Source organism: Canis aureus, chromosome 25 (assembly GCF_053574225.1).
Source record: "Canis aureus isolate CA01 chromosome 25, VMU_Caureus_v.1.0, whole genome shotgun sequence".
Lineage (NCBI taxonomy): Eukaryota > Metazoa > Chordata > Mammalia > Carnivora > Canidae > Canis > Canis aureus.
In genome coordinates this window covers 27,298,945-27,315,328 of record NC_135635.1, presented here as the reverse complement: position 1 = coordinate 27,315,328, position 16,384 = coordinate 27,298,945, and the positions used below count along the sequence as shown (strand labels likewise).

The following is a 16,384-nucleotide window of genomic DNA, read 5'->3' as shown; positions in this document are numbered from 1 at the left end:
GTAAGGATGACACACTGAATCACAGGAAGACATCAGTATGAAGAGGCAGCTGTTACAGATTGAAAGAATAAATCACACAGGAAGAAGAAATGAACAGATAGAAAATTATATATCAAGTGAAACTTTAATTATTGCTCACTCTAGATTATAGTAAAAACATTTTGGAGCTGAAGAGACTTACAATATGGTCCAAACTTTTTCTGGGGCCCCCAGGTCCTGATGCAATTTGAGAAAGTCTACATTTGATAGAGAGTACTAGTGTTTCACAAGAAGTGACAAATGATCCTGAAAATAAATTCATATCAATTCCTCCATACCATTCTAAGATGAAAGTTATTTATCGAATTAGAAAACAATGAAATGTCTTAAAAGCATCTCAACTTCTACTTCAAACCTTTAACTCAAACATCACTAGGTTTGCTTTAGTTATTTGCAATCCGTAGCTTTTCCAAAAAGTAGGTTTCCTGACCATAATCTTAATCTACTCCTTTTGCCTCTCTCCATGTTCCTTCCTTCAAGAGTTCTGGACCTACTACCACCTTTGTTTCTAGCTCTCATTTCTTTTCTTTTCTTTTTTTTTTTTTTTTTTTTTTTTGCGAAACAATTTAATTTATCCTTTGACATCAATTGGCATGATTATCTCATATCTACATGCTGGAAACTCAGTTTTTTCCCAAATATTTTTTCATAACAAGGTCTTTCTCCAACAACAGCAGAGCTGTCAAGAAAATAAAATGTTTTCTATATCATGACCTCCTATTATTTTAAGATATTCTCTTTCAAATATTTTCCCATGTAGTCTTATATTTAAAAGTTTTGCTTTTCACATTTTAGTGTTTAATCAACTTCATATAGATTGTATAAAAGCTTTGTTTTTTAGAGTAGTTTTGGGTTCACAGCAAAATTAAATGGAAGTTAACAAAGATTTCTCATATACACCCTACTCCCACATATGCAAAGCCTCCCTCATTATCAATATCCCCCATCGGAGTGGGACATTTGTTACAGCTGATGGACCTACAATATCATTATTGTTATGCAGAGTCCATGGTTAATATTAAGGCTCACTCTTTGTGTATTGCATTCTATGGGACTGAACAAATATATAATGGTATGTATCCACTATTATAGTATCATGCAAACTACTTTCACTACCCTAAAAATTCCTCTTCTCTGCCTAGTCATCCAACCTTTCCCCTACCCCTGGCATCCACTGATGTTTTGACTATCTCTATAGTTTTACCTTTTCCAAAATGTCATGTAGTTGGAATCATACAGTGTGTAGCCTTTTCAGACTGGCTTCTTTCACTTAGTAATACACACTTGGGGTTCCTCCATGCCTTTTCATAGCTGGATAGCTCATTTCTTTTTAGTGCCAGATAATAATCCATGTTCTAGCTAGGCCTTAGTTTACTTATCCATTCATCTACAAAAGGACATCTTGATTGTTTCAAAGTGTTGGCAATTATGAATAAGGCTGCTATAAACATCCCCTTTTATGTTTTTGTGTGAACATGTTTTAATTTTCAGCTCATCTGGGCAAATACCAAGGAGCATACCTGCTGAATCATATGGGAAAAATATGTATAGTTTTGTAAGAAACTGCCAAATTTTTTCCCAAAGTGTTTGTACCATTTTGCATTCCCATGAGCAATGAACAAGAGTTGGTTTTGGTCCATGCTCCAACCAATGTTTAGCATTTTGGATTTTGGCCATTCTAATAAGTATGTAGTGGTATCTCATTGTCATTTCAATTTGCAGTTCCCTCATGCTGTATGATGAATATCTTTTTATATCCTTATTTGCCACCTGTATATCATTTCTGGTGACCTATCTGTTAAGTTATTCGGCCTATTTTTAAGTTTCATTGCTTGTGTTCTTATTGTTGAGTTTTAAGTGTTCTTTGTATATTTTTGATAACAGTCCTTTATATGATACGACTTTTGCAAATATTTTTTCTCAGTCTGTGGCTTTCTTTTCATTATTTTGACATTATCTATCATAGAGAAGAAATTTTTAATTTTAATGCAGTCCAGCTCATCCTTTTTTTGTCATGGATTATCCTTTCAGCGTTGCATCTAAAAAGTCATCACCAAACCTAAGGTCATTTAAGTTTTCTCCTAAGTTGTCTTCTAGAAGTGTTATAATTTTACATTTAAGTATGTGATCTCTTTTACCTGTACTTTTGTGAAGAGTGTGAGGTCTGTGTCTAAAATCATTTTTTTATGTGGATGTCCAGTTGTTCCAGCACCATTTGTTGAAAAGATTATATTTGCTCTTATTACATTTGCTCCTTCATCAAAGATCAATTAATTATATTTATGTACTTCTGTTTCTGGGCTATATATTTTATTCCATTGATCTATTTGTCTATTCTTTCACCACTGTTACACTATTGATTAATGTGGCTTTACAGTATGTCTTAAAGTTAATCCTTTTACTTTGTTCAATCCTTTTGCTTTGTTCTTCAATATTATGTTGGCTATTATGAGTCTTTTACCTCTCCACTTTGTCATCTTAGAAATCACTTTGTCTATAAAATAACTTCCTATGATTTTGACTGAGATTGCATTGAATTCATAGATCAAGTTGAGTAGAACTGAAATCTTGACAATAATGAGCCATCCTATCCATGAACATGGAGTGTCTCTCCATTTATTTAGTTCTTTGATTTCTTTCATCAGAGTTTTATAGTTTTCCTCATGTAGATCTTATACATATTTTAGTAGATTTATATCTAAGTATTTCATTTTGGGAGGTGATAAAGTAAATGATTTTTCAATTCCATTTGTTCATTGCTGGCATGTAGAAAAGCAGTTGACTTTTGTATATTAACCTTGCATCTTGCAACCATACTACAAAAAACATTTATTAGTTTCAAGAGTTCCTTTGTCAGTTCTTATGGATTTTCTGCATAGATGATCATATATTCTGGGAGCAAAGACAGTTTTATTTTTTCCTTCCCAGTCTGTTTTCTTTCCCTTTACTTGTTTTTCTTTTCCTATTTTCTTACCCTACCATATTGAGTAGGGCTTTCAGTATAGTAATGAAAAGTAATGGTGAGAGAAACAGTCTTGCTTTGTACCTGATCTTAGTGGGAAGCTTTAAGTTTCTCATCATTAAATATCATGTTAACTTTATGTATTTGTAAGCATTCTTTATCAAGTTGAGGAAATTTGTCTCTCTTCCACATATACTGAGTTTTTATCATAAATGGTTGTTGGATTTTGGTCAAATGCTTTTTCTGCATCTGTTGATATGAGCATATGATTATTCTTTAGTCTGTTGATATATTGGATTATATTAATTTATTGTCTAATGTTTAACTAGCCTTGCATGCCTGGGATAAATCCCACTTGGTCATGGTCTTTAATTCTATATATTGTTGAATATGATTTGCTGATATTTTGTTGAGAATTTTTACACATGTGTTCATGAGTGTTACTGGTTTGTAGGGATTTTTATTTTGTCTGAGTTTGCCATTACAGTAATGCTAGCCTCATAGAAATGATTTAGGAAATTTCCCCTATGCTTCTATCTTTCAAAAGAGATTATAGAGAATTAATATAATTTTTATATTAACTGCTGGGTAAAATTCACCAGTGAATCTGGGCCTGGTGCTTTGTATTTTAGGAGGTTATTAATTATTCAATTTCTATAAAGCTATAGGCCTGTTCATATTGTCTATTAATTCTTAGGAGGATTTGGCAGATTTTGCCTTTCAAGTAATTGGCCCATTTTATTTAGGTTATCAGATTTGTAAGCATAGAGTTATTCATAGTACTCCTATATTATCTTTTTTAATATCCATAAAATTTATAGTAATGTCTCCCTTTCGTATTGATAATTAGTTTCTTCTCTTTTTTCTTTTTTCTTAGCATGACTAGAGCTTAATTGTTTTATTGATGTTTTCAACGAATTGTCTTTTGGTTTTGCTGATTTTCTCTTCTGAGTTTCTGTTTTCAATTTCATTTATATCTGCTCTAATTTTATTATGTCTTTCCTTCTACCTACTTTATATTTAATTGGCTCTTCTTTTTCTAGTTTCCTAGGTGGAAACAGATTACCAATTTTAGATTTTTCTTCTTTTCTAATATATGCATTCAATGCTATGAATTTCCTTCTATCATTGTTTTTACAGCAATAGTTATTTTGTTGCAATTCCTATTTAGTAATTCCTAGAATATTAGAATAGTATTAATATCTAATGTTATCTGTCTGTAGCAATCTTGTTGAATTTCTTAATTTTTTAAAATTTGAGTATAATTGACCCACAATGTTACATTAGTTTCAGGTGTACAACTTAGTGATTTGACAAGTTTATAATTTATGCTATGTTCACCACAGTGTAGCTACCATCTGCTCCATTACATCACTATTATAATATCATTAACTGTATTCCTTACTCTGTGCCTTTTATTCCTATGACTTATTCATTCCATAACTTGGAAGCCTATATCTCCTTCTCTCCTTCACTCATTTTGCCCAACCATCCCACCTCTCTGGCAATCTTTAGTTTGTTCTCTGTATTTAAATATCTGCTTCTGTTTTTGTTTATTCATCTTATAAGTGGAATCGTATGGTATTTGTCTTTCTCAGTCTAACTTATTTCACTTATAGGTTTATCCATGTTGTCCCAAAAGGCATGACCTCATCCTTTTTATGGCTGCATAATATTCAAGTGTGTGTGTGTGTGTGTGTGTGTGTGTGTGTGCGCGCGCGCGCGCGTGCGCGCACACTTCCTCTTCTTATCCATTCATTTATGAATGGGCATTCAGGTTAACATTTGGGTTGCTTCCATATCTTAGCTATTATAAATAATGCTGCACTTGCTTCCATATCTTAGCTATTATAAATAATGCTGCAATAAACATAGTGGTGCATATATCTTTTTAAACTACTGTTTTCATTTTCTTTGGGTAAATACCCAATAGTGAAGCTATTGGATCATATGGCTTTTCTATTTTAAATTTCTTGAGAAACCTGCATACTGCTTTCCACCATGACTGTACCAATTTTCCTTCCCATTGACAATTTCTTTATCTCCACGTCCTTGCAACATTTGTTACTGTTTCCCATTTTGATTTTTGCCATTCGACTGGCATAAGGTGATACCTCATTGTGGTTTTGAATTGCGTTTCCCTGACTAGAGATGTTGAGCATGTTTTCTTATGTCTGTTGGCAATCTGTATGTCTTCTTTGGAAAAGTATTCAGGTCCTCTGCCCATTTTTAAATCAGTTTTTTTTTCATGGTGTTGAGTTATATAAGTTCCTTATATATTTTGGATATTAACCCTTATCAGATATATCATTTGCAAGTATTTTCTCCCATTTAGTGGGTTTCCTTTTTGTTTCATTAATAGTTTCCTTTTCTGTGCAAAAGCTTTTTATTTTGATAGAATCCCAATAGTTTATTTTAGCTTTTTTGTTCTCTTATATGAGGAGACATTAGAAAAATCTTATTACAGCCTATGTCAAAGAAATTAGTACTTATGTTCTATTTTAAGACTTTTATGATTTCAGATCTCACATTTAGGTCTTTAATACATTTTGAGTGTATAGAAATGCCACTGATTTCTGGGTATTAATTTTGTATCCTGCCACTTTACTGAATTTGTTTATTACTTCTAGTAGTTTTTTGTGCAGTCTTTAGGATTTTCTATATATAGTATAAATGTATGTTAATTTTAATTGATTATCAATTTTAATTGATTATAGATACTGTAGAGTTTTCTTTTTGTAGATGCTATAGAGTTTTCCGAATAGGCAATCAGATTGTCTGAAACAGAAGTCAGTTTTATATTATTCTTTCCAATTCTAGATCTGCTATTTCTTGTTCTTGCCATGTTGTATTGGCCTCAGTACTATGTTAAATAGAAACAATGACAGTGGGTATTCTTTTCTCATATATGACCTTAATGAAAATGCTTTTACAATTTCATCATTAAGTAATATGTGTGCTCTGTAGTTTGGTAGATATGCTTTAAAAGCTAATTTGCTCAACTGTTCTTCTTCTCATAAGTGAGTGGTTAATTATATTGGATGCTTTTACTACATCTTTTAAGATAACCATGGACATTTTCTCCTATCATTTAAAACAATGATTAAGTTAACTTTTTTTTTTTTTTTCTTATTTGGTGATACCCTTGTACTTCCAGAACAAATTGCATTTAGTCTTTTCTTTCATTGTCCTTCTCTTGTTTTGGTTTCAACAGTATATAAGTCTTATGAGTTGGGTGGCTTTCTTTTCTGTTATCTAAATACTTTTTTTATATAGAGGGCAAGAGAAAAGAAGAAGAAAGAGAAGGGGGGGAAGAATCTGTTACTCAAGGTTTTAGTAAAACAATTTTAAAATACTATGGATCTATTGTCTTTTCCAGAGGCTAGTGGTAATAAATGTTATTTTTTGATATCCAATTTAATTGTTTAAAGATTATCATCATTTATTTTCTATTTGTATCTTCTGAAAACTCAGAAAGGATACTAAGTATAGAAAGCAAAAACTCTATATATATTATAGATGCTGAAATGGTATTATGTAGTCTGGCATACCCACTAATGTAGCACAGAAACAGCCTTAAACATGAGTCTTATTGCGAGGTGTTGGTGGTTTGGGAGTTGGGAGGATAGGTGATTTTGGTTGCAGGGATACATTACCTATAAGCTGAAGGTCAGCTTTCAATATACTTTGGTTTATTAACTGTGACACATTAACAAAAATATAGATATAATATCAATGTAATTTGATACAAAATTTCTTCTACTAAATGCTTAAATATCAATTGAGAAATCTCATATTCAAAGTTTTGTTTTATTTTGTTTTGTTTTTTTTTTCCTGTGAAAATTAAAAGAAGCTTAATTCTTTCTGGAGCCATAAAACCTAGAGTCACAAATTAGCCTGCAAGCTAATTTTCTTACTGTCATTATTGTCCTCAAGGCTATAAAAATTGCTGCTCTTTTTGCACTTGACTAAAGCTGGCAATGTGAACAAACAGTAGTAAAGTAGATGATTACTTACAGATGTAAGCAAACATACTCTTGCTAGAAAATTGGAAACACTGAAGAGAGCATCAAAGCAATGCTACCCATAAGCCATCACAATCAATTGCTGGCAAATTGCTAAGTTCTTACTGTATCTAACACTGCAGTTTTACAAGACTATTCCAAATGCAAAGAGCTGGAACTTTAAAAGCCCTTTGAAATCTAAGATCCTAAACAATGTTTATCAAAGCATATTCCAAGAACCATTTCCATCAGCACATTTGAGCTGGTGTTAAAAATGCAGATTTCTTGGCCTACCTCTAGATCCATGGAATGAGAAACTGTTGAGAACTTCCAAGATTCTGCATTTTTAAGGTTTCTGTTTCCTTTACCACGTCTTTCCTGTATTTTTGTATACAGAAAAATATGAGGACATTTTCCCTAAAGCATATTTAATCACTCATGACCATCATCAACAAAAAGTAATTTATCATATACCTCATTAGAGGCTTTTTGTAAAAGCATAATTTCTGCCTTTAAAAAATCATCAATTTTTTTTAATGGAAATTTTGTATTTCAGACAGTTCGGATTATGAGTAAGCATTGAGGAGCACTTGGGTGGCTCATGGGACACCTGAGTGGCTCAGTGGCTGATAATCTGCCTTCAGCTCAAGTTGTGATCCTGGGGTTCTGGAATTGAATCCCATATCAATTCCAGAAGCAGGAAGCCTGCTTCTACTTCTGCTATGTCTTTGCCACTTTCTCTGTCTCTCATGAATACATAAATAAAATCTTCAAAAAAAAAAAAAAAACATTGAGGTTATATAACTAGTATATTCCTACAGTTTGCTTATGTGAAGTAATTTTTACCTCTGTTTTGAGTATTTTGTAAAAAGCATATAACAAATTGTAAAGTATCTTAGTATTAATATGAATTTCATAATTTTATTTCATAAAATGAAGTATAGTTGTACTTCTTTTACTTTTTCTGTGATGAATGCCTGCTAAAGCAAGAATATATAATGTTTGTTTCAAGAGCAAATGGGAAACTGATGAAAGTTTTAATAGAAAATATTAATGAATGAGGAAACAATAATAAAATTCACTTCAAAATCACTAAGAAAAATTTAAGACAGCAACCAAAAGAGCCCTTCTACAATTTGATTAACTGATAAAACACTTTAAAAGGACAAATAATTAGGGTGAATGAAAATGAGGTAGTAGTGTTGGTAATTAAAGTATTTTGATAAATGGATGAGATAATTGGAGTAATGAGTATGCAGACAATTTCAAGAGTCATCTTAGATTAAAGCAAAGAAAGACAAAGGATGGAAAAGATGGTAGGGAGACAGTTTAGTTAAAACACACATTGCCAGACCTGCATTCAGTTATATTCATTTAGTTATGCTGATGACTTTTTCTAAGTTATTGTTCATTCAGTTATATTCATTTAGTTATGCTGATGACTTTTTCTAAGTTATTGAACTGATGAACATTTTATTCTTCACCCCAAGGGAATCTCTTAGTTATAACATTTGTAAGCTACTTTGGATCCAAACTTCACAGGCCAAAAATAATCGGAATAGGGTGCCTAATCATGGGAGTTGGAACATTGCTCATTGCAATGCCGCAGTTCTTCATGCAGAGGTAAGTCTAAAACAATTATCTTTTCTTGCTTTAACCAATTATATTCCTCCCTTTTTATAATTGCAATTAATTATTTAAATTTAAGAAAATGACACATGGCTTAAAGTATAATAATATTATCTTATTTTTGCTATATTCTCTTTGGGCAAAATTTCAGAATACTTAAAATTTTACTTAAAATTCAATTTATCTGTGGATGTAAAATGAGTAAAAAAATTAATATATTGCAGTAAATGTCAAATGGATGTCAAAGGGGTAATGAATGAATGGTACTAACAATGTGCTGGATAACTTCAGTTATAGATAGATAGATAGATAGATAGATAGATAGATAGATAGATAGATAGATATAGATATAGATATATAGATATATTATCAATTCAAATAACTATTCAGTGTCCAAATACTATCTAACAGAACTTTCTCAATAGGAGTATGGTGTGTGTATTCTTTAACCCTGACGTCTACTTTGGGTACTTTTGCTGGTAATTCTGTTAAAATTTGCATGCAACTTCAGTAGTTCCAAAGGTTTTCACCATTATTATATCATTCTATCTTTACCTGTGAATTAGAAGAGCATAGTTTGGAGATTCCTGGGTGGCTCAGCAGTTTAGTGCCAGCCTTCAGCCCAGGGCGTGATCCTGGGGTCCCGGGATCAAGTCCCACATCAGGTTCCTTGCATGGACCCTGCTTCTCCCTCTGCCTGTGTCTCTGCCTCTCTCTCTGTGTCTCTCATGAATGAATAAATAAAATCTTTTTAAAAATGTGTAAAAAAGAGCATAGTTTATCTTTTTATTTTACTGTCTGCTGACTTTCTCAAGGTTAGCTGTCTTATAATTATAGAACTAGAATCCTAAAAACAGGTATTCTGACTTCTTTATGCATATCCATGTTGTCTTCCATGTCCGGGGTTACCTATTGCTAACTGAGAGAAGTAACTATCTACAGGTTTTGAAGCAAGATAACATTTGTAAAAATTATATATCAAATCATACTTTGATTATTGCTCACTCCAGATCATTATATCATGACATTTTAGAGCTGGAGAGACTTAGATATGATATAGTCCCAACTTTTTCTTGGAATCCCAAGTTACATACATAAATATAGTCAGATTTTTGCCTCCATAGGCAATCTATAAAGGTAGTACACAGAATCCTCTGTGTGGAATCTTTTCTACTTATTTGTATAATTTTCCTGGCCCCTTCATTTTTAGTTGGAGAGAGATCTATGGCTTCAGAACCTCTACCTACTCTTTGGACACCTACCCAGCCTCCTTTCCACAGGACAAAAGTTTCCTTTAGATCACTGAGGTTCTACAAAAGTGCTGTCGAGAGCCAATGAATTAGGAATTGGTCTTCACTCTGCCCAATCCCTGCTTAACCAATAACCATGCCACTATTATGTGTTCTGATCACTGAGCCCTCATGCAACACTTTACTTAAGGGGACAAAAAGACTTCCATTACAAAAAATAAAAATAAAAATCCGAAAGTAGTTGCAGAGAATAAATAAACTCTTGATTCTTGGCATAACTCATTCTGCAGTGGATCAATAACTTTCTATATGATCTTGGCCATGTTACTTAACCTTTCTAGGCCCCATTTGATCTATCCTAAAATAGATATTATAGGCATTAAAAATAATATCTAATTTAAAACAGCATTGAAAATATTAAAAGACACAACTAAAATACTTACCAAGTTTCCTGATGGAACTAGTAGCTGTGTCATTATTGTTAAGTATTGCTATCAATCCTCCTTTGATAATTGAGCCACCTGATTTTAACCAGAGACCAGCAATGGTTTGTTTTAAAGGTATTGCATTCAGAATAATAATCTTGTTACTTCAAGTTAATGACAAATATAAAATACTAGTGCAAGAAAATCAGAAGACCAGCCAGGCAGCCAGTCTAGGGCTGTCAAGCTGCTACGGCTAACAGCCCTAGCCTGGCTGCTTAAGGATACCAGAGTCAAAGACAGATTTTTATATACTATGTTTATATATGTTTAAAGTTATATTTGTTAATCATTTTTCAGTGTCTGTGATTTACCTGGTACTGTGCCATGTAATGGGGCTACTTCAGTAAAAAAAACAACAACAAAATGAAACAAAACAACAACAACAACAAAAAATATATATATATATATATGCACAATTCTTTGCCCATGAAGTTTACTGTCTACTGAGGATTATGTAATAACTTCTTTTCAACTTTTCAGAGCATGAATTGAGTACTGGTCCATAACATCATGTTTGATCTCTAAAAGACTACTATACTCTGTCTGCCTAGAAGAAATACCTTTGATGTCCAACAAAACATAGTATTTATCATGGATATCAATTATTGAGGGCCTACCTCCAACTGCCTGTGTTTAACTTTATATGTGCTAGCTCACCTGACTCATGAATTTAACAAATATATATTGGTCATTGTTCTAGGTAATGGGAGTATAGTAGAGATAAAAATCTCTGCTCTCATGGATTTTATGAGGACATAGATAATAAACACATAAGTAATGATACAGTATGCCAGATAATGTTAAGTGCTATAGCGAAAAATAACATCCTGGACTCAAAAAGAGTATGTTGTGGGGAGGGAGGATTGCAGTTTAAAGTAGAGTTGTCAGAGGATGGCTTACCAAGATGACAACACTTGGAAAAAACTAAAGGAAATGAAGGGGAGAGCCTTGAAGATACCTGGGGAAGAAAGATTCTGTGCTGACTGAATGGTGAATGTAAAGTTCCTAGAGCAAGAGGGAGAATAGTATGTGGGTGAACTGCAGGGAAGCTAGATCTGGAGTGGGGTGAGCAAGGCGAAAGATTAAAAGGAAAAGGAGAAGCTGTCAAGATTGTTTCTCAACTTTGATGGACATTTGAATCACCTGAGGCTCTTGGTAGACTGTAGATTCTGAGTTAGTATCCCTCCCATATGATTTGGTTTCAGTTCATGCTGCAAACCTCACCTTGAGTGGTAAGGTTGCAAACCATTTTGATGATCTAGCTTCTTTTTGGAATGAGATGGAAAGCCACTGCAGTGCTTTGAGCAGAATGACATGACCTCACCTACATTTGTTTAAGGGTCATGCAGACTACTACTTGGAAAAATAACTCTGGTGGAGGAAACTTGGAAGTAGGGAGACTATTTATGAAGCTATTGTATCAGAGTCAAGATTGTGTCAGAGTTTTAATCCAGGTCAGAACTAAAACCCCAGATTTAAAAGCATTTAAATCACTGGTGGTCCCCTATTTAATTACTTCTCTGTCTCCTTATCCAACAGAGCCTAAATAGGCAAGGCTACAGGTTACCCCCCATCTTACCACTAAGAAGATTGAAATCTGAAGAGATTAATTGATTGTTCTACAGTGTCATATATAGTAATTAGTGACAAAGGAGGCACTTGCAAAGAAGTCCATTACTCAAAATCTAAATAATTGTTATGCCTACACAGTTGCATTTTTATAGAATGAATTGAGAAACCTCAAATAATTTAAAATTTTCAAAATATTATGTAATCACTACAGATATTTTAAGATCCTTGGCCCACTGCTTCAGGGGTTCACTATATTATTTCTGGCCAATCATAATAAAGCAAGTGGACAAGAACATTCAAATTCATTACTTAATAATTAAATATACTATCACTACACTAAATGTATCTTTAAAAGATTTAAAGGGAGACATCCAGGATGCTAATGCTAAAGAGAAAAACAATCATGTTTAAAACAATATTAAAAACTTGAGACTCAAAGACATATTGTCTTCTTATTCTTGGAAGTGTTGACACAAAAATCACTCTAGAATCTAGAAGTAATAACAAAAACAAGAGACCCAGGATCGAGTCCCACGTCGGGCTCCCTGCATGGAGCCTGCTTCTCCCTCTGCCTGTGCCTCTCTCTCTCTCTCTCTCTCTCTCTCTCTGTGTGTGTGTGTCTCTCATGATTAAATAAATAAAATCTTTTTAAAAAAGTAATAATAGTAGGGGACTTTAACACCTCACTTACATCAATGGACAAATCATCTAAACAGAAAACAAATTCAGAAACAATGGCTTTGAATCACACCCTGAACCATATGGACTTAACAAGTATATTCAGAATATTTTATCCTAAAACAGCAGAGTATACATTCTTTTCAAGTGCACATAGAACATTCTTCCAAGGGACACCTGGGTGGCTCAGTGGTTGAGCATCTGCCTTCAGCTCAGGGTGTGATCCCAGGGTCCTAGGATCAAGTCCCACATCAGATTTCCCATAAGGAACCTACTTCTCCCTCTGCCTATGTTTTTGCCTTTCTTTCTGTAGCTCTCATGAATAAATAAATAAAATCTTTAAAAAAAAAATCTTCAGAATAGATCACATATTAGGTCACAAATCAGGCCTCAACAAATACAAAAAGACTGAAATCATACTATGCGCCTTTTCTGACCACAATACTATGAAACTAAAAGTTAACCACAAGAAAAAAATCTGGAAAGACCACAAATACATGGAGGTTAAATGACATGCTACTAAACAATGAATGAGTCAACTAGGAAACCAAAAAGGAAGTGTAAAAAAATACAAGGAAACAAATGAAAATGAAAACACGGTGGTCCAAAATTTTCAAGATGCAGCAAAAGCTATTCTAAGAGGGAAGTTGGAATGCCAACAGAAGGAGGGAAATAAATAATAAAGAGCAGGAATAAATGATATAGAAACTAAAAAAAAAAAATAGAATGGATCAGTGAAACCAGGAGCTGGTTGAAAATTAATATTAATAAACCTCTAGCTAGACTTCTCAAAAAAGAAAAGAGAAAGGACCCAAATAAATAAAATCACAAGAGAGGGGAAATAACCAACAGCACAGAAATACAAATAATTATAGGAGAATATTATGAAAAACTATATGCCACAAATTGGACAACCTAAAAGTAGATAAATTCCTAGAAATATATAAATTACTAAAACTGAACCAGGAAGAAATGGAAAACTTGAATAGACCTATGACCAGTTAAGAAACTGAATTAGTAATCACAAACCTCCCAAAAACAAAAGTCCAGGGCCAGATGGCTTCACAGAGGAATTCTACTGAACTTTTAAAGAAACGTTAATACCTATTATTCTCAAACTATTCCAAAAAATAGAAAAGGAAGGAAAACTTCCAAATTCATTCTATGAGGCCAGGAATCCCCTGATATCAAAACCAGACAAAAACTTATCTAAAACAGGGAACTACTGGCCAATATCTCTAATGAACATGGACGCAAAAATTCTTAATAAAATACTAGCAAAACCAATATGTTATAAAAATTGTTCACCACAATCAAATGTGATTTATTCCTGGTTCAATATTAACAAATCAATGTGTAATACACTGCATTAATAAAAGGATAAGAACCATATGATTATTTCAGTAGATGCAAAAAAAGCATTTGTCAAAGTACAACATCCATTCATGATAAAAATCCTCAACAAAGTGGGTTTAGAGGGAACTTATCTCAACATAATGAAGGCCATCTATGAAAAACCCACAGCTAGAATCCTCAATGGAGAAAAACCGAGAGCTTTTCCTGTATGATCATGAGTAAGACAGGGATATCCTCTCTTAACACTTTTATTCAGTATGATACTGGGACTCCTAGCTACAGCAATCAGACAACAACAACAAAAATAAAAGGCATGCAGATTGTCAAGGAAGAAGTCAAACTTTCACTATTTGCAAACATCATAGTACTCTATATAGAAAACCTGAAAGACTCCACCAAAGAACTGCTAGAACTGATAAACAAATTCAGTAAAGTGGCAGGATCCAAAATCAATATACAGAGATCTGTTGCATTTCTATTCACTAATAATGAAGTAGAAGAGAAAGAAGTTAAGGAATCAATCCCATGCACGATTGCATCAAAATACTAAGATACCTAGGAATAAACCTAACCGAAAAGGTGAAAGACCTGCAATCTAAAAACTCTAATGAAAGAAATTGAAGATGACACAAAGAAATGGAAAGACATTGCATCCTTATAGATTGGAAGAACAAATATTGTTTAAATGTCTATACTACCCAAAGCAATCCACACATTTAATGCAATCCCTATCAAAATACCACCAGCATTTTTCTTTTTTTTTCCACTAGCATTTTTCAAAGAACTAGAATGAACTATGCTAAAATTTGTATGGAATCATAAAAGACCCCAAATAGCCAAAGCAACCTTGAAAAGGAAAAGCAAAGCCAGAGGCATCATAATTTTGGTCTTCAAGTTATATTACCAAGCTATAGTGATCAAGACAGTATGGTGGTGGCACAAAAATATACACATGGAACAGTGAAACAGAGTAGAAAACCCAGAAATTAACCCACAACTCTATGGTCAACTAAACTCTGACAGAGCAGAAAAGAATATCCAATGGGAAAAAAGACAGTGTCTTTAACATTAGGAAAACTGGACAGCAACATGGAAGAGAAAGAAACTTGACCACTTTCTTACACAATACACAAAAATAAACTCAAAATGGATTAAAGACCCAAATGTGAGACCTAAAACCAGAAAGATCCTAGAGGAGAACACAGGCAATAACCTCTTTGATATCAGCCATTGCAATTTTTTACTAGATATGTCTCCTGGAGGAAGGGAAACAAAAGCAAAAATAAGGTATTGGGATTTCAGCAAAACAGGAAGCTTCTCCAGAGTGAAGGAAACAATCAACAAAACTAAAAGACAATCTATGGAATGTATTTGCAAATGACATCTGATAAAGGTTAGTATCCAAAACATACAAAGAACTTATAAAACTCAACACTCAAAAAATGAATAATCCAATTTAAAAATGGGAAGAAGACATGAATAAACATTTTTCCAAAGAAGGCTTACAGATGGCCAACAGACTCATGACAGGATGCTCAACATCACTGAACATCAGGGAAATACAAATCAAAACTGCAGTGACATATCATCTCACAGCTGAGAGAATGGCTAAAATCAACAGGACAAGAAAACAAGTGTTGATGAGGATGTGGAGAAAGGGGAACCCTGTTGCACTATTGGTGAGAATGCAAACTGATGCAGCCACTGTGTGAAAAACTGGAGGCTCCTCAAAAGAGAGAATGATCCCATGATCTAGTAATTGCACTACTAGGTATTTACCTAAAGGATATAAAAATACTGATTCAAAGGAATACGTGCACCTTGGTGTTTATAGCAGCACTATCTATAATGGGCAAATATGGAAACACCTTAAGTGTCCATTGGCAGATGAGTGTATAAGGAAGAGATGGTGTAAACACACACACACACACACACACACACACACACAGAATATTAATCTCCCATCAAAAAGAATGAAGTTTTACCATTTGCAACAACATGGATGGAGCTAGAGAGTATTATGCTAAGTGAAATAAGTCAATTAGAGAAAGACAAATACCATATAATTTCACTTATGTGGAGATTAAGAAGCAAAATAAGTGGCCAAAGGGGAGAGAGAGGGAGGGAGGAAGAGAGCAAGGCAAACCAAAAAATAGACTCTTAACTCTAGAGAGCACACTTATGGTTACCAGAGTGGAAGTGGGTGGGGGATGTGTTAAATAGGTGAAGGGAAGTAAGGAGTACATGTGATGACCGCTAGGTGTTGTAGGAAGTGTGGAATCACTATATTTTCCATTTGAAACAAATATTACACTATATGTTAATTGGAATTTAAATAAAAACTTAAGAAACCAAAAAAACCCCACATATCATCATCATTTCTCTAGAATCAGCAAGGCGGTTCTACTA

At 33.5% G+C, this 16,384-nt stretch overlaps 1 protein-coding gene across 2 annotated transcripts in view; it reads left to right on the top strand.

Annotated features, from left to right (window-relative positions):
* Nucleotides 1-16,384, top strand: part of SLCO1C1 (solute carrier organic anion transporter family member 1C1) — a 55,434-nt gene that overhangs the window by 7,695 nt on the left and 31,355 nt on the right. For both annotated transcript variants that reach the window (XM_077870849.1, XM_077870848.1), the window contains one exon: nt 8,496-8,628. In XM_077870849.1, the coding sequence (XP_077726975.1) occupies nt 8,496-8,628 (133 nt within the window). The remainder of the gene's footprint in view (nt 1-8,495; nt 8,629-16,384) is intronic.